Source organism: Octodon degus, unplaced genomic scaffold (assembly GCF_000260255.1).
Source record: "Octodon degus isolate 3935 unplaced genomic scaffold, OctDeg1.0 scaffold00289, whole genome shotgun sequence".
In the NCBI taxonomy this organism is placed as follows: domain Eukaryota; kingdom Metazoa; phylum Chordata; class Mammalia; order Rodentia; family Octodontidae; genus Octodon; species Octodon degus.
In genome coordinates this window covers 1,072,959-1,094,984 of record NW_004524865.1, presented here as the reverse complement: position 1 = coordinate 1,094,984, position 22,026 = coordinate 1,072,959, and the positions used below count along the sequence as shown (strand labels likewise).

General features: G+C 36.6%; 1 protein-coding gene and 1 non-coding gene across 2 annotated transcripts in view; both read left to right on the top strand.

The window, feature by feature from the left end:
• The window catches only part of Dok6 (docking protein 6), a 472,679-nt gene that overhangs the window by 291,035 nt on the left and 159,618 nt on the right, over window positions 1–22,026 (top strand). The window contains exon 5 of the mRNA XM_004647161.2: window positions 8,225–8,414. Coding sequence (XP_004647218.1) covers window positions 8,225–8,414 — 190 coding nt within the window. The remainder of the gene's footprint in view (window positions 1–8,224; window positions 8,415–22,026) is intronic.
• On the top strand, window positions 3,471–3,577 carry LOC111814316. The gene has a single exon (XR_002819336.1). It is a non-coding gene; the product is annotated as a U6 spliceosomal RNA (small nuclear RNA).

Here is a 22,026-nt window from a genome sequence, read left to right as displayed (position 1 = left end):
ATTTTCCCAAACTGAAAGAACATTAAACGTAAGATATGAACGTTTCACTATGTCATTACATAACTCAGTCTTTTAATTCTGAAAGAAGACTTATTACAAATGTTTAGGAAAAGTGTTTCTACCTTCCAGAATTACCTAACAGAAACAAAAATTAATGAAGTTCTGAGAAGAAATATTTTATACACATACATATTATAAACCACAAGAAAAATAGGAAACATACTTTTCTTATGAATCTGGGGAAAAACACTTAAATGATTCTCTATATATTTTGAGTTTGTATTGGTAAGGAATTTCTGGATATCAGTTTGACGATGTGCTATTCTTAAAAGAGCTTACAGCATTAGCCCAGTGATTCAGATTTTAAAACCCAATGCATGTAATAATCAAGTACACTGATACTTATCTAAGATTTATGTTGAAGAATACAGTAAATTCTATGAACCAGTACAAAATAAATAATATATAATATATAAATGTGTATATATTGCAAAATGTACTATACAAGGTTAAGTAACTTATATTCAGCATAATAACAATTGTGCATGAACATGTTTATATATTATGGTACACTGTTAGAAGTATTATCTCAATAAAGAATAACAGCAGATGTATTTTTATTTTTAAATAAGTTTTCGTAGTTGCTGCAAGGTTTGCTTGGAAATGCAGATAAAATGCAGTGAACAGTCAGCTTTTGTAAAGAAAAAAATTGCTAGGGGATTAAAAGATGCTGAGGATTTTTAAGTGCTGCTAATTATTCAAGAAATGCAAGTGTTCCAATTCACAGTGGCCATGTGCTTTGAACAGATGGCACCTGGCAAGTGAATTTATTGCCACATAATCATAAAATAAATTCTGACAAATTTTCAGTCTAGGTGGAAATAGAGTCACAGTTTCTGAAAAGTCGCACAAATTTTGACAAGTATAAATCATGCCTTGTTTCACTGTGGTTTAATTGCATTATACAGATCTCAGGATGTAGCTCAACATACAAACACCTGCTTCCTCTATGTAGCTACTAAATTTTTATAGTTTCTGGAGTTGAAGATTGGCCCCTCCAGTACTCCTGTTTGATAGAACTTTGGAACTAAGAATGTGTGGAACAAAGTCTTAAAAAATGACTCACCATATTCTGTATAATATGGGCTGTATTTAATTTCTTTAGCACTTTGTGTAACTGTTAGCAATAAAGCAATTATATCCAGTGATATGGTGGGTGGACTAAATTCCAAATTGAGATGGATATTTCATAATAAATACTCAGTCTCAATCTATAAATCATTTTTTAAATTTTTTTAATGTATCTGGTACAGGGTCTCACAATGCAGCTCAGACTCATAGTGATCCTCCTGTTTACAGCCTCCCCAGCCCTGGGATTACAGGTGTGTGTCACCATGTCCAGACTCTGTGGCCAGCTCAGCACTCCCAGGGGTGGGGCTGTGCGGCATGTAGTGCAAGGGATTGAACTCTGTTCCCTTGGTCCCTGTGCTCACCAAAGCAGGGATTTAGTCAGCTGAGCTATCTCACTGGCCCTGGGTCAGTATTTCAAATATCAGATCTTTGTAGACTTATTCATCAATACTTCATACTAAACCAATGTCTCTGACCTTTTGCCTGGGCAACATTTTACAAGTTTTCATTGTTGTTGTTACTGTTGTTTGTATTCTACTAAGATTTTATGTTTGCAATTGGTATGTAACAATTGTTAAATTTTGTTAAATGATGTGTATAGAATAAGACTCTTGTGTCCTGTGGCTCCAGAGATGTGGATAATAGGTACAGGCACTAAGTCGGTCTTTGCAGTAGGCTGGCGGCTTAGAAAGGATTCCATGGAAGCATCCCAGTCACTTTTCCACTGCTGGGACAAAACACCAAATACTCCCAGTTTACTTATCATAACTCCTTTCATGTCAGAAAGAAAACTGTAACATTCTTAACCATAAAAAAGGGATTACCTTAAAGTGCTATGTTACAAATTGCTATAAAAAGACAAAGCAGAAGGCAGGTTGACCATGGGCCAAAATCAATGGCACTATGTCACCTCAGCTGGTCTTACAAAGACTGCTTCAAGGCAAGTTACCCAACCACTTTTTAGTTGATTGGGTAACATATAGTCTGTAAATGTGACTACATGAGTTTTTATCAAGTGCCCTCTATCATGTGAATCTTACTCATTACTGTACAGCTTTTTCCACTGTGCATTATACTATTTCTATTCTTTTCCTTGTTCAATTTTTAGTTTTATTTGCTAACATTCAAGTGTATGTTCATAACCATTCAAGTATGGTTTCTATCTAGAATGTTCCCCTAAAGTCTCATGTGCTAAAGGTAGGGTTTTTGGAAAGTGATTAATCAATATGGGATCAGTATTCTCACTAATAGATTAGTCCATTGGTAAGTTCATGACTGAATGTTCTATTAGGAGAGGGCCCTGATTGGAAGGGTTGTGTCCGTAGAGAGTTCCTGGGGGAGGCACAGGCCCCCCTTCAGTTCTCCTGTCTCTTTCCTGGATGCCCTGGGAAGGGCACCTTTCCTATGCCATGCCCTTCTGCCATGCTCATTTTTACTTTTGAGCCAAACAACTGTATACTGAACTATGAAAACCTTAAGCCAGAATAAACCTGTCCTCCTTTACATTGTCTCAACAACAAGAGTGTAACAAATAAAAGCACATAGACATTTTAATAAAAGGATAATAGTTCTGATAGGTTTTTTCTAATGTTTATGTACCATCTGCTTGAAAAACATTTAGTGTCAAGATTGTTAAAATATTTTTTACATGTTCCATTTTTCTCCAATGTCAGAATCTTGGCATAATTATGATAAATATAGCAGTAAGTAACAGTGGTATTGAATATAAATATAATATAATATAATATAATATAATATAATATAATATAATATAATATAATATATAATCTTGGAAGAATCATTATTTCTTGGCATTCTTTGGTTATCTTCAGGCTTGAATTGATGGAATGGGAAATTGTAGAGGAAAGGTTTTATTTTCACTTTCCTAGTAGTTTCATTTTAGCTACTCTTTCTTACTGGGACAAAACACTCCACACTCATAAGTTGCAAGAGGAAAACTTTATTTTAGCTCAGATGGTGGAGGTTTCAGTCCATAGGCAGCTGACTCTGCTTCAAGGCAAGGTGGCATGCCAAAAGGGCATTGCAGAGGGGAAACTGTCCTTGGCAGGTTATCCAGGAAGCAACAGGCAGTCGTTACTCCCAGGCCATGCCCACAGTGACCCCTCTTCTTGGCACTCTTCACCTCCCATGCCACACCCAGGGATAAACCCACAAGTGGAGGAATCCAGTATGACATCCCGTGATCTCATCGCCTCCCAAAAGTCCAACCTGTGAGTGCATGAGTCTTCAGAGAGATTTGTACAAAAGCCTTAACAAGTATTTTTCTCCATTGAAATATGATTAATTCCAAATGTAGAAGCTGACAAAAACAAGTCTTGGTGCTCACTTTGGCAGCACATATACTGAAATTGGAACAATACAGAGAAGATTAGCATGGTCCCTGTGCAAGGATGACATGAAAATTCGTGAAGCATTACAAATTTTTTCTAATGTCATATCAATTACTGCTAAACATTTGTTTAAAAGAAAAAGAGAAAAGGTAATAAATGAAAACAAGAGACAAGAAAAAAATGTTATAGGACTGCCCTGCTACAATGTTGTGTATGGATAGATTTCTAAATTTCTGCGTAAAATTTTGTAATTGTCTATTTCTATTTTTTACTATTAATTTTTTATTTTTTCACATTCTGTAGGGATTTAAAGTTTAGCATATTAATGATTGATGGAAAATACCTGTTCTGTGTTATGTGTAAGGCATTTGATATTCAGACAGATACTGATGTTAAGCTTAACAGACTATGCTTTAGGGTAATAATATTAAGCTTCTCTTCTGGAGGGTTAACAACTTAAGTCTGCAGACCAAAAAAATTAGAGAAAAAAAGGGCTACAAGGACGGCCAATGTTGTGGCCCTAGCACTTCAAGATCAGTGAGGACTCAGGACATAAAAGACTCTGTACTGTAATATCAAATAGCTCAGTTGTGTCCCAAATTTTCTGATCAAGGAGATTATGGGGCCACAGAGGAAAGTGAGCAGTGATGTAGAGTGTGCCTAAGGAGAGTCACATGGAGAGAAAACATTCTCTCAGGCTTTCACAGAGAGCAAATTGGTCAAGCAATGGCCGGAACTCATCCACATGGCTGACACTGAAAAAAAATGCACAAACTGCTGTACAGGGTTTCAGGATAAATCCTGAGGGGATTTGACTGACCTTGTCAGATACAAAGGTTACATTTTTTGTTATACAGGTCTTGCTTTATCTTGGTCTTAACCATCCAGCAGAAAAGTATAAAAATGACATATAAAAAGTAAAACCATATTAATATGCTGAGCTGTAAAGGCTCAAGTCAGCAACTTCTGACATTGCCAGTCATGGGAATAACCCACTACTATGATGGAATACTGTACTATATTGGATTATTTTGCTGAATTCACACACCTACAATATTTGAATGGCAATGAAATACTCATCTCTAACAAAAGTAAACAAAAAAGGAGATATAAATGAAGGACCATTTTGTAGTGAAAAAACATATGTATCTGTATATATAAAATAGTTAGCTTTGATGTACAGCTACTTTCTCTTAGTTCAATGAGAAGAAAGTTTTGAACTAATAGTGATTAGACAAGACAGTATGTCTGCATCTTGTACTATGAATGACTGCTACAAAGACAACAATATACAATGTATTAATTATTGTAACTGTCCTACTAACCTGTTTTGAAACTGTCTCAATGCTATTTTTTTCTCCCAATAAAATTAATGTTAAAAAAAACAAAATAAAAACAGGTCTTGATCAAAGAGAAAATTGGTATTCTAGCACTAGGGGTATTCCTGAGTCAACTAGTCATTCAGATGAAGTTTGATTTATACACTTATATGACATATTTTTATTTGTTAGTCACAACCACATTTGATTGGGCATTATAATAGGGATGTGAATAATTTAATGCTAAGTATTAATATTTGGTTGCATGCAAGGATTATTATATTATTACTTTATGTATTTAGTATATAAGAAACGCAACTCAGACTCGCTGTGATCCTTCTGTTTTCAGCCTCCCCAGTATTGGGGTTAGAGGTATGCTCACCACACCTGGTCTCCTTAGCCAGCTTAGTGCACCCAGTGCAGGGCCAGTGAGGCGTATTGCATGCAAAAATTTTAAGATCTATGGCGTGCATTTATATTTAGGCCTCTGCATTGCATGGCACAATGTTCTTTTTTGTTTTTAGCTATAAAACATATCTCCATTTGTAATGTGCTTAGCAAATGAACATGAACTGCTTATACACAACAGTTTCATAGGTCAATAACATAAGTAAAAATTAGTTACCTTTTATTCAAAATAGACAGATGACTATAAATATTAGTCACATGGCTACTGTATTTTACAATACCATACTTAAATTAATTCATTTGAAATCTAATTTTTTTTTTAATTTTAAGGAAGGGTCTACAGGGTGTTCAGGGTCTTACTATTACATCTGACTCAGCGATCCCCCTGTTTACAGTCTCCCAAGAGCTGGGATTATAAGCACGTACCACCACATCCAGACTTAATTGCCATCTCAGCATGCCCCCAGGGGTGGGGCCCACACAACAGGCCAGGAGATTGAACTCCTGAACCCTGAGCCTGCTGCCAGTCACTTTAATCCACTGAGCTATTTTTCTGGCCCTCCCAGAAATCTAATTTGTTGTGTTGCATTAGAGAATTTTTATTGGATAAAATACTTTGAGACTAAAGATTCTTTCTATATTTATATGCAGTACATGAAATTCCAAAGACCAGCCAGATAGTTCGGCAGATTAAAGTGCCTGCTTTGGCAGAGCACAGCGGTCAGGGTTCAGTCCCCAGCATGCGTGCCAGCCCCCCCAACATTACCCCCCCCCCCGCGAGTGCTGAGACAGCGATTGAGCCTAGGTGTGGTGGCGCATTCTTGGGAGGCTGAAAACAGGAGAATCACTACAAGTCCAATCTACATAGTGAGACCCTGTACACTCTAAACTCTGTCCTAAATTTATTGAAAGAAAGAAAGAAAGAAAGAAAGAAAGAAAGAAAGAAAGAAGAAAAGAAAAGAAAAGAAAAGAAAAGAAAAGAAAAGAAAAGAAAAGAGAAAAGAGAATTGAATTTCCGGCTCAGCACCAGGAAACATTCAGCGTTTAAGATTATGTCATTATGATGAATAACGGTACATTCTTTAACATATCAATCCTTTTCCAAATGCAGCCATATTATTGTGCTTCCCAAAATAATTAATTGAACACCACTGCCTCTAAAGCACTCTTCACAATGAAACCGTAATTCATAGGGATCTATCTGGCAGTAACTCTTAAAACTTTTTGTTATCATGATGTCATTTTTCATCATTCCTCAATTTCTTCATCTTATATTTATCATGGCATACATTTATTTTATTGATTCAGTTAACCAATATTTATTGATCCCTTGCTATAAACCGGGATATATTACTGGGATTTACCATATTTTTAGGATACTTTATAGGGCACACCAAGTTCTTTACTTCTGGGAAATTACAAACAAGCCTTCTTTCTTTTATTTTCAAAATAAATTCCATAAAGAAGAAGGGCTGGCCAAATAGCTCAGTGGATTAAAGCACCTGCTTAGGTAGAGGCAGAGGCCTGGAATTCAATCCCCAGTCATGCCATGCCAACCCTGCCCCCAGGTCATACTGAGACTCGGTGTGGTTGTGCATGCCTGTAATCCCAGCACTTGGGAGGCTGTAAACAGGTGGATCACTACTAGTCCAATCTATGCAGTGACACCATGTACACCTTGTACATCCTGTCCAAAATACAAATAAAGGGGCTGGAGAGATGGCTCAGTGGTCTAAAGCACCTTCTTGGAACAAGCTAAGCTAAGCAAAGCACAGGGACCACGGTTCGATCCCCCAGCCCCACATGCCAGCCAGCCGCGCCACCTGGTGGGCTGAGCTGGCCACACACACACACACACACACACACACACACACACGCAATGAAAGTTAAAAAAAATTTAAAAAAAAACAAAATACAAATAAATAAAGTCCATTAATGCATTTAAGTAGGAGCCAAGGGCTAAAGAATCTTTGCAGTAGCCTTTGAGGCAAACAGAAAGTTAGCAAAGTTTAGAATTTTGAACTATATAATATCCAGGAATAAATGATGTACATTTATTTTGCTTATCTGTGCAATGTCATAAATTCTACAGAAGGCAGTAATGATCACCTAAATTGAGTAAGCACTGAGTTTGCCCATGACTGCAATTTGTTTTGAAATACATTCTAAATTATTTTGGCAGTGCATAAGTATCTAGGAAGTCAGCATGAGTGTGCCTTAGACACCTCATGTCACAAAGGTGAAACTGAGTCACTTTTTGCTTAAAAGAATAAATACCCAGCTACATTCTCCGAAGGAGCAAAGAGTGAGCACCATTGGGAAAAGACTCCAGTTGGCTTTTACTTTTAGTTTTCCATTGTATAATATAAGGACTTAACCCTCATCTTAGAGAATGCAGGCAGTGAGAAGTCATAGAATGAGTGTGTGAGCTAATGATTAACTAGAGTGAAGAGAAAGGAGAAGAGGAAGCAAAAAACAATTCACAAGTGTTATGTGCATGCACCAACTTTCCATGATAAATGTAGTATTATGTACTGCAAACCTGTAATAATAAATGTTTTTAATCATTCATTTATGTGATTATTTATATGTTTATTGGTACAGAGCCTCACTATGCAGCTGGGACTTGTAGTGATCCTCCTGTCTCAGCCTTCCCAGTGCTGGCATTACAGGCCTGTATCTCTGGCAGCTCAGCGCACCCTGGGTGTGGGGCTGGCAGGGCCTGTGGTGCCAGGGATTCAACTCAGGTCCTTGTGCTTGCCAGGCAGGCATTTAGACCACCCAGCTATCTCTCCAGCCCAATAATAAAAACTTTTTAACAGAATAATGAACTTCTTTTTTCACACACAAAGCAGAAAGAGGTAGTGTGTTGCAGTGTATATCAGGGTCACCAAGGAATGTAACAACACTTTCTGAAATCTGTAGGTGTAGAGATTTATCCTCTACTGCTAAAAAGTCATGCTTCTTTTCACTTACTTTTCTCCCTGCTTTGTTTTTTTTTTTTTTTCTTTGCAGAACGATTCAATGTTTATCTCATGCCTACACCAAATCTGGATATTTATGGTGAATGCACAATGCAGATCACTCATGAGAATATCTATCTCTGGGATATCCACAACGCCAAGGTCAAGCTGGTGATGTGGCCTCTCAGCTCCCTGAGGAGATACGGCCGAGACTCTACATGGTTCACCTTTGAGTCCGGAAGGTAAGGTCCAATGCATGGACAGTCCTCCTGAGGTGTGGAACACACTCCAGACAGGAAAATCTTGTTCTAAGTGCTAGTGATGCCCTTTATCTTTATAAAGGTGACAAGTTAGTACCTACAATTTTCTTCAGAATCTTATTGATAATATGAAAGAAAAATGTACTAGTTATGGGACAGATTAGTCACCTCATTCAAAATAAATTTTAGTCTGGTAAAATAACATCAAATATTTTAGTAATATAGTGTATCTTAAAGTAGTATTTATAATAGTGGTTTTTGCTATAAGCTCATACAAGAAGATTCCACTGAAATTAAATATGTCTTTGCTTGCATTATTTTTGTGGTTACATATATGTAAGCAATATTAAAAAAGTGTTTTATAAAATTAAGTTTTATTTTTTAAGTTTGTAGTAAGTTATGCCAGTCATTCATCCAGATGTTCATGTTAATGACATCAGTAATTAAGTATAATACCAATTTAGAATGAAGTAGTATTGGCACATCCATAACTTATGAAATGTGTAACTGAGATTTTAAACCTAGAATGTCAAGGCAAATATGTTAGTTTCACCATCACACTATATGGTTAGAATCTATAAATGTTTCAAATGAATGCTTGATTCGCAACCATTATTCATAGGTGCAGATTTAAATATGTGCTACAACTGACAAAATCAATGTTTCTTTTTGTTATCACTCCTCTGTGATAGTATGGCACCCAAGATAAGACAGAATTTTGGATTCCATACAAGAAAAGTACCTTTAATGCATGTTTTCCCACATAGTGGATGTGATTGTTACATTGTAAAAATGAATCCATACTCCTAGAAAGTGGTTGTTAGTGAAGTTTCACTGCATCTGATATAGCAAATTTGAGTCCTAAATTTCTTTAAAGAAAAAAACTTTTAAATATTTTTCCAACGTTACAGTCTAATATTGTCCATTTAGGATACATCATGTATCTTTTAAAATTTTAAGGAAGAAAAATTTGAGGTAAAGTAATTTTAGCAGTCTGTGTACTTTTACACCAAGGAAATATTAAATGTATTAAATTCTAAAAAAAAAAATGTATTAAATTCTCCACCCTCCTGATTCTTCTAAAGAGTTTTATGTCTTTTGTTTACTTAGTAACTAGAAGGTATTTCAAACCAATTATCTATTTTTGCCCACTTAAATACTGAAATTAATCATAACATTTTACAGATAGCTGTTGAGAAATAAAAATTCTAATAGCAAAATTAATATTTTTAGATATGTACACTATTTAAAAATTTTATTCTTATGAAAAAGATTATATTTTTATAGTCATCCACTTAAAATCTATGATATATTGTATTTTTATTGGCCTTAAAAATAGATAGATAGATAGATAGATAGATAGATAGATAGATAGATAGATAGATAGACAGATAGATATGATTTTGCCCATTGGCTTATTCCCTTTGGTCTTTTGACAAAGGGTCTCACTATATAGTTTAGCCTGGACTTGAACTCATTATAAACTCATTATATAGCCCAAGCTGGCCTTGAACTCAGGGTGATCCTCCTGCCTCAGATTTAGGAGTGACGGGATTACAGGCTTGGGTCCCTACACCAGCTGATGCTTATTTACTTTTTCCCCTGCACTCTGTAGCACTGCTTCCAGGTTCTCCTCCCCCTGTCTTTCTCCTGCATATGCCTAGCTTCCTTTTCCTATGTAGATCAATTTAACTCTTGTCTGCTTTGCCATTAGAAGAAGCTTCTTACTCACAGTTTTAAATAACAAGCAGTTCATCTTTTCTCTTGGTGATTCAGAATTTTCAACCCATATATACCTCTTTGCATTAGGCTTAGATAATTTCATTTTCTATTTTCTTTCTGTGTTTTATTTTTATGTTTTTGATAGTTTCTTATCCCTTCAAAGTCTTTAAGGGGAGTGAACTTGCTCATCACAAGATTTAAATTGCTCTTCTCCACCCAAGTTCCAGTCTATGTGGTGCCCATCTTGCCTTGTCCCACACCATGCATTGGCCTTCTGTGACTGTGATGATTTGTAATATCTTTAAAGCATATGAGAAGACACAAGAATAGTAAAATAAATAAAAGTCATAATCTTCAAAAATTCATATTGGTTTGAATTTTTTTGTTCATTCTTGTTTGTTAGAATAGCATTTTAATTTATTTACTATTTTTGGTCCAAGAATCCAAGTCAGGACCTTCCACTTGCCAGGCAGGCACCATGCCACTGAGCTAAATCCCCAGCCCCAGAATAGCTTTATTAAGTTAGCATTTTAATATCTAAAAATCATCTTGATGGTCACATTCTTATGCACTCAGGGAATTAGAGAAAGTTAAATTTAGATCACTGGTCTGCCAGTTAACAATTTAACTTAGATTCAGGACCCCCCTGTGGTTGCATTTTCTCCTTTGTATTAGGAGAATGATAATTTCTATTTTCTAGCTATGCTTAAAGAGGTAGAATGAATTACTGTGAGTAAAGCTGCGATGCCCCCGTGTCACATCATGGACATTCAGATCTGACTACTTGCTTATGCAGTGTGCCTGCTCCTAGCTTCTGAGTGAAGCTTCTATCTCAGTCTTCCAGCTCTCACTGTGCACAGTTCTGCTAAAGTCAATCTGTAGCTAAAATTATAAGAAATGTGGGCCAAAGTAAGCCAAGCACAGAACTTGGGAGCCTTGCCTTTAGAAGCTTACAAGATAATTATGAAATCTGCTTTAGAAATAGAAATCAGTGCTACTTGCCACGAGTCAAGAATTTGTGGTGAGACTGGTGCAGTAAGATTTGAGGGAGCAAAAAGAAGGGAAATAGGGAGCAAGTGTATTGTTTTCCAGCTGGCGCTGGAAGGAAAACTATGGATTAGCACTATAGATGTCTATTTTGTTAAAAGTCAGTAGGATATAAGGACTCTGTTTACAAGGTGTAAGTCTTTGGAATGAGTTTATGGGTCTGTGATACTGTCCTTGTGAAAATCATATCATAGAGCAATGAAAATCAAAATTCTATGCAAACACTAAACAAATTCCTTTGATAAATTTAAGAAGAGCATAATTGCAACACATAGAAGCATATGCAAAAATCAATTTTGTTTTATATGAAATAAAATTTTACTTTTAATTAAAAGTAAAAATATTAAACATTTCTCATAGTGGCATCAAAATGAAGGAAGTATAAGTAAGTTTAACACAATACGTGTGAAGTTATATGTTAAAAACTGTAAAACATAGCTTAGCGCAATTTAGAAATCAATGAATAGTATGTACATGTTCTTTCAGTCCAAGAACTGAAAGAGTCAAATAGTTCAGAGGATTAAAGCATGTGCTTAGGCAGATGCAGGGACCGGGGTTCGATCCCAGTTGTACCTGCTGGTCCTGCCCCCGGGGTGCACTGAGACAACAATTGAGATGAGGCGTGGTGGTACATGTCTGTAATCCCAGCACTTAGGAGGCTGAAAACAGAAGGATTCACTATAAGTCTGATCTATGTAGTGAGACCCTGTATTAAATACATAAAAAAATTGAAAGGAGTCTATATGTTAAGGTAATGTTCTCCTGATTAACATAGAAATTTCATGTAATCCAAATAAAAAAATCTTTCCTGGTTCTTCTAAGGGATATCATAGGTTGATTCCAAAATGTATTTGGAATTACAAGAGGCCTAGAATAGCTAAAAAAGTTTTATAAAGATCATAATTAAAGGATTTTAGCTGCCTGATTTTAAGATGTATGGCAAACCTAAATAAATAACATACTATACTATTAACATAAAGATCAATGGAAAAGAATGAACAATTCATATATATATATATATATATATATATATATATATATATATGAAGTGTGATCAGAATACAGAGTCCATGTTTGACTTTTTAAAATGTGTTACAGTAAAAGACAGATTGCCATAAATCTCTCTCAGGACACCCCCCCCTCACTTTTACTGCACTTATTTGACTGTTCTTGCTACATTCTGAAGCAGTTTCTGGAAGTTATTTGAAAACAATTTTGTTTTTGTGAATATCTTTACAAAGTGTGATCAAAACTGCAGTAAATGGTGCTGCCCTATGCTATCCAATAAAAAAACAAGCTTGTGAAACATGACTGTGTCCTCCTTGAGCTTGGGAAACATGACAGTGTGTCCTCCTTGACCTTGGGAAACATGACAGTGTGTCCTCCTTGACCTTGGGAAACATGACAGGGTGTCCTCATTGACCTTGGGAAACATGATGGTGTGTCTTCATTGGCCTTATCCATCAGGCCTGGCATTGAGCAACTTCTAGCTCTTCCCAAAGTCAAAATGACCATGAAAGGTAGGTGTTTGAAAGAGAATCAGGACCAGAAGCAGCCACAGCAATGCAACTAAAGATGCCCAAGAAAGAGAATTTCCAGAACTGCTTCAGAAACTTTCAAGAACAATGGGATAAATGTGTTCAGGAGTATTTTTGACACAGTAAAAACAATGCTATTATTTGCTATAATAGTTTTTTATTTAAATATTCACCACATCTTTGATCGCATGTATGTATCTAATCAATTGCTTTAAGTTGAAAATGTGCATTTGTTTGTAAAGATATGATTAAGTAATTGCATGTGGAATGGAAACAAATGGTGTTGGAAGAACTGGAAAGAATCTTTACTATGTGGGCTGAACTGTATCATTGCAAAATTATATTGAAGTTTTCCACCCCAACATTGTAACAGTTGGAGACCAAGCACGTAGGAGATAATTAGAGCTAGGTGAGGGCACGAACACAGTGACCTTAGGATGAAATCAGTGGCCTTTTAACCAGGGACACCAGAGAACTGGCTCTCTCCCATTTCCCACCATGTGAACACCTAGGAAGGAGATGGCCACCTACAAGCCATGAAGACGTCCACCAGGAACTGGGAGACAGGGAAGTTCTCCTTAAGTCGCTCAATCTATTATACTTTTATGGCAGCCAAAACTGACTACACCCACTCATCATATCCAGTAATAAACTAAAATTGGTCATAGAACGAAATATGTAAGCTACAGTTACAAATTTGTAGAAGAAAATGTCAAAAATCCATATCTGAAAGACAAAGATTTCTTAAATATTATAACTAAAACATAATCTATAGACAGTATATTGATAAGTTGAGCTTCATTAGAGTTACAAATACCTGCTGTTTAGAAGACATTGTTGAGAGAATGGAAAGTCAAACCATGGTGGGGAAACAACAATACCTATATCTGATAACATGCTCATAATCCATAAATCACTCTTAAAATCCAAACTACGAAGACAAATAATTCATTAATTAAAAAGTACTGAATACACAAGCATACTGATACACTGATGAATATACACTAGAGAATATTCTATCATCATTAATCCACAAGAATTAGAGTATATAACTGTAAGGCCTTCTTGCATTCTCATCTTTATGGAAAAGACAACAACGACACTCCACAGTGTGAAGTGGAAACAGAATGACTTGCTGTCTTTGCCAATTTGTATGAAAACTACCGCACAACTTTTGGAAGTACTTGACAGAGATTTGTTTTTCTTCTTGTGTTATTTTGAGGCAGGGTCTCACTATGTAGTCCACACTGGCCTTGAATTCACTGTAAGCCCAGCTGGCCCTTGAACTCGTGACTGATTCTTCTGCCTCAGACTCCAGAGTAGTAGAATTGGAAGCCTGCACCACCGTGGCCAGCTCGTGACCATTTTTTATGTCTACTGAATCACAGAATAAGTTTACTTGTAGACATTTACTCACACAATGCCCAAAAATATAAGACATTTGTACCTGATATGATAAGCTTTATTCATTATGGTGAAAAAGTAGAATCAACCCAAATGACTATCAACTTGTGAATGGCTAGGCAAATTATAGTATAGTTAAACAGTGGAACACTACCTGCTGCAGGCACACAATGAGAACAAATTGTAAAAATATTCTCACCAGCATGTATAATTACATGTTTAGAAAGTTCCACAGAGACAAAATTAATTTATAATGAAAAAAAAATTCAGGGCCGATGATATAGCTCAGAGGACTAAGCACTTGCTTAGGTAAACTCAGGGGTCACGGTTGATTCCCTGGTACCGCATGCCTGGCCAGCTCTGTCCCCAGGGCACACTGTGCTGGCAGTGCATTCTGGGTGTGGTGGCACATTCCTGCAATCCCAGAACTAGGGAGGCAGAAATCAGGAGGATCACTATGAGTCAGAGTTGCGTAGTGAGACCCTGCACAAAAAGAAAAATATTTTTTAAAAAATCAATAGTTTCTTGGATTAGATGTTTGTGGAAAATGAGGTGCAAAGGGGCACACAGAAACTCTGTGGAGGATGAAAATATCCTATGTCTGGAAAGTTTAAGAATTTTCACTACAAAAAAAGTGTATGAGTATATGAGGCAATGCATTTGTTAATTAGATATATCTAGCTATTTTACACTATGCATATATCTTAGAACCTGTTGTATATTATAAATATATACAAGGCAATGTTTAGCTTTAAAATTAATTTTAAGAGCTGCAGGCGTTACTAAATGGTAGAGCACTTGATTACCATGCAGGAGGCTCTGGATTCCATCTCCAGTATTGCAATTTTTTAAAATAATAGTAAAGTTCTATATTCTTGACAATTGTTAAAATCATGCCACTGTTCACTGAATATCGGTGAACATTACCCACTAAAGTTTTATACCACCAAAGTCTCTAATGTGATAAACTTTGTCAATTATACCTCAGTGTTTCTCATATGAAAGACTGTGAGGAAAACAATTATTGTTCTTATTTTACATACCGTCATACTGTTTGAATGTTTAGAAATGAGATTTTATCAAAAATAATTCCACTGGAAAGAATGATGCCGAACACACAGAGAAAACCCCAAGCCTCCTCTAGATTGCAGTACCTTAAGGCTATGAGTTGCTAGCAGGTCTTTATTCCTAGGTACACACGGCAAGATCAGAGATCTGTTTTCATAACCTGAACAAGTTTTAGACCCTCTGAGTTTTTTTTTAATAAATCACTTTTTCTTACTATTGAGATTTTACGTTGTCTAATTTTAAGTCAATGCACACTTGTGAAGATGTGAGAAGAAAGAGCTTTAAAATCACTCATAATATCTACTTATTTAGAAAGCTTCTTTTCATATTTTAATGTACTTCTCTTTGTTGTGCTTTAAAATAAATAGATGTAAAAATATTTTTCACTATACCTTTTCTTTACATGTATTTGGTACAGGGTCTCACTGTGCAGCTCAGACTTGTATTAATCTTCCTGCTTTCAGCCTCCCCAGCGCTGGGATTACAGACATGCACCTCCATGCCCAGACTGGGTGGCCGGCTCAGCATGCCAGTGGGCAAGGCCAATGTGGCATGTGGTGCAGGGGATCAAACCGTGGTCCCTGTGCTTGCCTAAGCAGCCACTTAGTGCATTGAACTATCTCACCAGTCCTTTATCTTTTTCTTGATACCAGATGTGAAATCCTTTAAAGTTGAGAACCTAACTATCATATTAGGTCTAAACATATAGTTAAGCCATTGTTGTTTTAATATTTTTTTTTTATTTTTCAAGTGAATTTAGGACAGAGTGTATAGGGTACACAGGGTCTCACTACATACATTGGACTCACAGTGATTGTCCTGTTTTCAGCCTCCCAAGTGCTGGGATAATAGGCATGTGCCACAACACCCAGTCTCGGAGTGCCCCGGGGGTGGGGCGGGTATGGCATTCCGGGGATCTAACCCCAGCCGCTGCACTCTGCCAAAGCGGGCACTTTAGGCCACTGAACTATCTGGCCGGCCCCATCATTAGTTTAACATTTAGATGTTTCCAAAATGAATTACCATAAATGAGACCATATTGACCATGTGTGAAAGATTTGTAAATCTCCAGTTACATTCTTAGTAGACCTTTTCTAAATAATTATTGAATTACTAAGTCAAAACCTGTGAACCTTGAGCAGGTTCTGTACATTACACAAATTTCTTTCAGGAAAACAGAGATGCCCTTCTTCTCTCTGTAAATTCAAATGTTAAAATGTTTTAAAGATTTTCTATTTTGAAAGGGCAGCTTGAAAACTTTCTATTCCTCTCCTTTGTTTACTATCGACATTAGAGATTTTTGTTCTTTGCTACACTGTTTATTTATACTTATTTCTTTTCCATATTCTGAGTGTCCTGTTCCCATTAAGGATTGGGATATTGGTCGTAATTTTGTGCATCTGTCAAAAATTAAGATTTCCTCATCCTCAGTAAAGGAAGCAACATGCAGAAGGTTTTGCCCATGTGTCATCTAGAGAAATAAAAAGGGAACATCATCGTGCTCTCTGGGTCTGACCTGTGGTGAGATTGAGGACCATTTAGAGTGTAGACATGAGGATGAGGCATAGCCAGTCACCCCTACAAACCTGAGTCAAAGACCTATTTTCTGTATTTTATTTTATTAGCTTTTGGTTTAAGACCTATTATTTGGTATGAATTCTTAACCATTTGTAATATTACTATATTTACTAGAATATCATACAGTTGGGTGTTTCAAAGAGTCTTTTCTCACTGACAAACTTCTTCAAATGCATTGATAAATTTCCACTGTACCACTCAGCTATAAAATATGAACTGTAAGAAAGGCTGTAGACCATGAGTTCTGGAGGCACATGGCTCAATTGCCCCGCAATAACCCCCACACAGTGTAAGCTCCAGGGGGCCCAGGCTCAGGTAAAGGCAAAATGGAAACAAGGACCAGGAGGCTCTGGGAGGAATCAGTGCCCAGCAGGGAGTGGCTCCCATCAACGCAGAACAATTGACTCACTTACTGCAATGATTGTAACAACCAATGTTCCTTGCAAGCTTATTTTCTGAAAACATCACCAATTTACCAGGCCTGCAGCGTAAGTCACAGGACTTGTGATTATGTGCACTTTTATCTTATGAAAGACAAAACTATTGCTTAAACCGCTGATGGAGCATTTTCACTTCTTAGAACCTCATAAATATTGTAAGCGAAAATCAAGATGAGTCAAATGCTTGCAGGAGGAAAATCTAAGTAAACCCTAAATCCTTTTTTAAAATAAAATTATTGTTAAAAGCATATCCTTCCCCTCAATACAATGCTTAGTATAACAAAATTAGTGTTTAAAATATGTGTCTTACTAACTGGTATAATATTACCACTGTTTCAAAGCTCAGGGGAAAAATCTGGCTACCAACCTTTAACAACTGGAATTGTAAAGTAATTACAGTATGGATCCTATGAGAAAATGGTTAATGGATGCAAATGCTATTTTGGTATAGTTAAAGATTCTGTGATGCCATAGATAGACTTAATTTATCCCTAAGTCTTTTTCATCAGGACTCTAAGAGAAAACCTTCTTTTTCTAATATATGCCCAAGCACAATAGTTGAAAGATAAAGCAGGAGCTACTTAAATATGTAAAGACATGACACATGTATAATATAGAATATAATAAATGAATATAAAACTTACATTATATTATGCATGCTGAGGATCTCTTATTTCAAAAATGTGACACCAAAAATGTTTAATATTTCTGAGTTTTGGACTTTAAAAAATTTGTATAGACTTACCAGTTGAGCATCTCTAATCCCCAAATCAAAAATTCTAAATGCTTCTGACAGCTAAAAGTTTTAAGCACTGATGTAACAATGAAAGAGTAGGGGATATCAGAGCACTGCAGATTTTGAATTCAGAGATAAGAATGCTCTAACTATAAAAAATATAAAACACCTCAGGAATCTCTAAAATTTTTCAGAGCCTGGTCATTATGACTAACTCTGACTTGTTTTTGCCCTTTATCGGCCTTTATTTCACCAATATTTAATTTTCCATCAATAGTTACTGAGACCCAATTCCTCATACAAGATGGTACTATCATGACTCTAAGACTGTCCTCTGAACTACTGATAGCTTTTCTGTCTTTATGCAGGTTAGGGCATTTTCTGCTAGTGAAAGTGTACATAGTCTTTACCAAATGGTTTTGGGAGGTTTCTTGACTGAGAAATGGAAAGGTTGCAATCAGTTAAACTGAAATGTAACTAAACTCAAGTCAGGATGCACCAGTATTGCACATAACTTCAACTGAAGAGTGCAGAATATATGCATGGGTACATGGGCGGCTACACCGCTCCTGTCACTTGGCAGTGATTGCTAGAAGCTGCTGCTTAATTGTGGCATGAAAAACATTAAGAAAACATACTCTGACGTAAGAAACACTAAAAGGTAACTAAATTTCTGCTGAATGAGTGAATGAATGAATGAATGAATGAATGAATGAATGAATGAATGAATAACTTACTGTTTCCTTTGTTCTAATAAAGCCAGATGGCAGTAGTATGGTGCAAGTCCTGTGGGGGTGGTGGTTAGCTTCCACCAGTGTGAGAAGAGATCAAATCAGAATACATCTCTCTTCATTGATTATACCTCCTTGATTCTAGAAATCAATCCTTAATTTAGTGACTATTAATAAAGTTTAGGAACTTTCTGAAGGAGAATAAAAAAGCCTAAAAGGAAGAACAAAACTGTCACTGTGATCCCTACAGACCAATTAGTGAAAAGCAATTCAAGTTAAAGTATGTGTGGGTTCAATAAAAATGTATTGAACTTTAAAGTTAATGGAGCAAAAACTAAGATCAGAGCCCCCATTTCTTGATAAGAAGTGTTTCCTAAGGCATTTAATTAATGCTTTATCCTAGGGGAAAAAATTAGTCCTACTATTATCGTAGCAAGAGATTTACCAAATTAGACATACAAAAAAAGGAGAGATACTAAATTCTTAAAAAGCCTTTGTCTTACAACTATTTCTGTGAAATTGAAGAGAAAAATTATTTAGACAGATTTTTTTAACATCATATTACATTCCTAGTGCAAATTTTCAAACATTTTTCATGTGACTGATACCATGTAATTAAACCCAGTTAGATATTATAATTTAAAATTGTGACATGCAATGCCCTTTTTATTCTGTGGCATGCTTGTATTTATTTCTTTGATATTGATAAGGACTCTAGAAAAATTAAAATGAAAACCCCAGTTTCTGCCCTTAAGGACCTCACAGGATACTTGGGACAGACAGATCAATGAATAATTACAGAATAATGTAGGAATTCTAACAAAACAAAACACAAGAGGGTTGTGTATTAAGAAAATAGGTTAAGTTATGCTATGTAATTTTAAAATAAAAAGACCAAACTCATTAATGATTTATTTCCTGTATCTCTCCAAGATAACCGGATTCAGAAATCTAGACTGCTGTACCTCATGACTCAGATATCTCAACACTAGACTCTCTCAGCTGACACAGCAGGGCAATAGGTGGGGGACTCTCCAGCAGGTGTTATGGACTGAATTGTGTGCTCACAAAATTCTTATGTTGAAGCCTTAGATTTCCAAGGTGTCTTGGTCACTTTGCTCCTTTCTGGGACACAGTCCTGACCACACACTAATTAAGAAAAGAGAGGCTTGCTTTGGTTTACATTTGTCTGTTGTCCTCTAGTTCCAAGCCAGGATGGCATGGCACAGGTGCATGGTAGAGGAATAGCTGCTCAAACCCAAGGCAGACAGGAATCAAAGGGTCAGAGGAGATCAAAGAGCATGAACACAGTGACCCTTCTCTTGCAACCACATTCTGCCTCATACTAGCAGGATAGACAATCCAGTCACCTTCAAAAGGTCCCTCTTTTAATCACATGAGGCTCTTGGGGACAGCTAGATATAAACTATGACACAAGGTGAATAATTGCCAATGTAGCATTGATGGAAGTAATTCATTTACTTGATGTCATGAGAATGTGGTCCTACTCTGGCAGGAGTGGGGGTTTGTAAAGTGACAAAGGCAGAGATTTGTCTCCCATCTTCAGCCTTGTGCAGAAGAAAGTGCATGGAAGTGCAGAGAAAGGAGGCAATCACCTATCAATCATAAATGGAATTTCATTAGAACCCCAAAATGATATTTGAATTGCAAACGTTTAGTTTCCAAACTGTGTCAGCTGTTTAAGCCATCTATTTGTGGAAATTTGCTTTTGCCCCTCAGCTGCATAATAAAAATAATTCACACAGTGGGACACAGAGGCAACACAAGTTACTATCAACTTTTGCTCATAACACTGCGTCTGTGGCTCCACCTAATGTCAAAGGGTAAGTATGTGTAGGGAATACATGGAATATTTGGAAGCATTATTGCCTCCGCCACAGTTGTCAGCTTAGCAAAGGTCTGTTTCCTCCTTTTTTCCTACACACTGAAATCTTTGATTAAAGAAGGCAGCCAAAAAGACCACTTCATTGTCTGCTAATACCTGCTCAGAGCCTGCAGTTGGTTTGTTGAAATGCCTACACTGTGTCCAGGTACAGCTTTTCTTGGTTGCAGAAGAATAATTCTAAGAGATTGTTTCTCTACCTCTGACCATACCCTAAAATGACCAGTAATTTGGAGTTGGTGAAATGGCTCAGCAGTCTAAAGCACCTGCTTAAGCAAGTTTAGGTGGTTGCAGGGGACCGCAGTTCAATCCCTGGCACCATGTGCCATGCCAGCCCAGCCCTCAGGGTAGGCCAGTAATTTAAGAAGGACAGAAAGTTTGCACTACAGATATTGAAATTGAGAAAGAATTGGAAGCAATAGAGCAGACAGGACTGGTCCTGGTATGTGTGAGATGTCACTTTCTAGGTATCTGGCACATCTGAGCTGAAAATTAGCAGGGTTCCTTGACTGGGCCCTCATTGCTGTTTCAGAGGAGCTTCCATAACTCTCTTCTCCTTGGCTCTGAACTCTGGCAGGATTTCCCTTTATCATTACGCTCCTTGCAATGGCTGAATTGAACACTGAGAAAATGTTCTCTGGAGGCATGGCAGTCTCTCAGCCATCTGTCCTGAAAAGGTCATGTTAGAGATCTTCAGGCTGCCAGGACTTAGAAAGTCATACACAGGGCATGAGAACAGAGTTTGAGCTGCAGGAGTAGAAGCTGTGCCAGAACGCTTTCTTCTGCTGTTTGACTTTTAGTTGAAAGGAGGACAGTCAAAAGTTTAATGTCAGGAAGGATTCTGATTTTAGAAAAAGTTCAGACGAAAGCACTGTAAATAATAGTAGTAACTGGTGGATCAGACCATAAGAACAGAGTGGAAAAACTCAACCAGTAAGAGTGAAAGTTGAATATAGTTCTTATTCTAGAATATGAACTGAAGTAGGTCTAGACAACAAGGATTACTTCTTATAAAGAAATAGTGACATTCTTAGAAATTATGTATGATGAAATAAGTTATTGTTGACATGGCACCAAGTGAAGTTGTCCCCACTGAAGCTCTTCAATCTTTCATCATGTAAATAATTTCTATGTCACTGTTTTATAATAAACTAATTTCATCTAAATTAGTGATACTCATGGTGTCTAGAATTTAGTTGTGCTATGCTGATATAAGCACTTCCAAATAGATAAATGAGAGGTTAATCTTTCTAAAATATTTAAAACATCATAAACATTTTGGTTTAGAGATGTTTTTCCTATAAAGCTGTCAAAATATTATGAGGTCGCTGTATATTAAATTCTGGTCAATCACATGTATCAAGAGCAATACAATTTTGGAGAAAGCTTTTGAAATAGATTTCTTAGATTTGTTGTTATCACATATT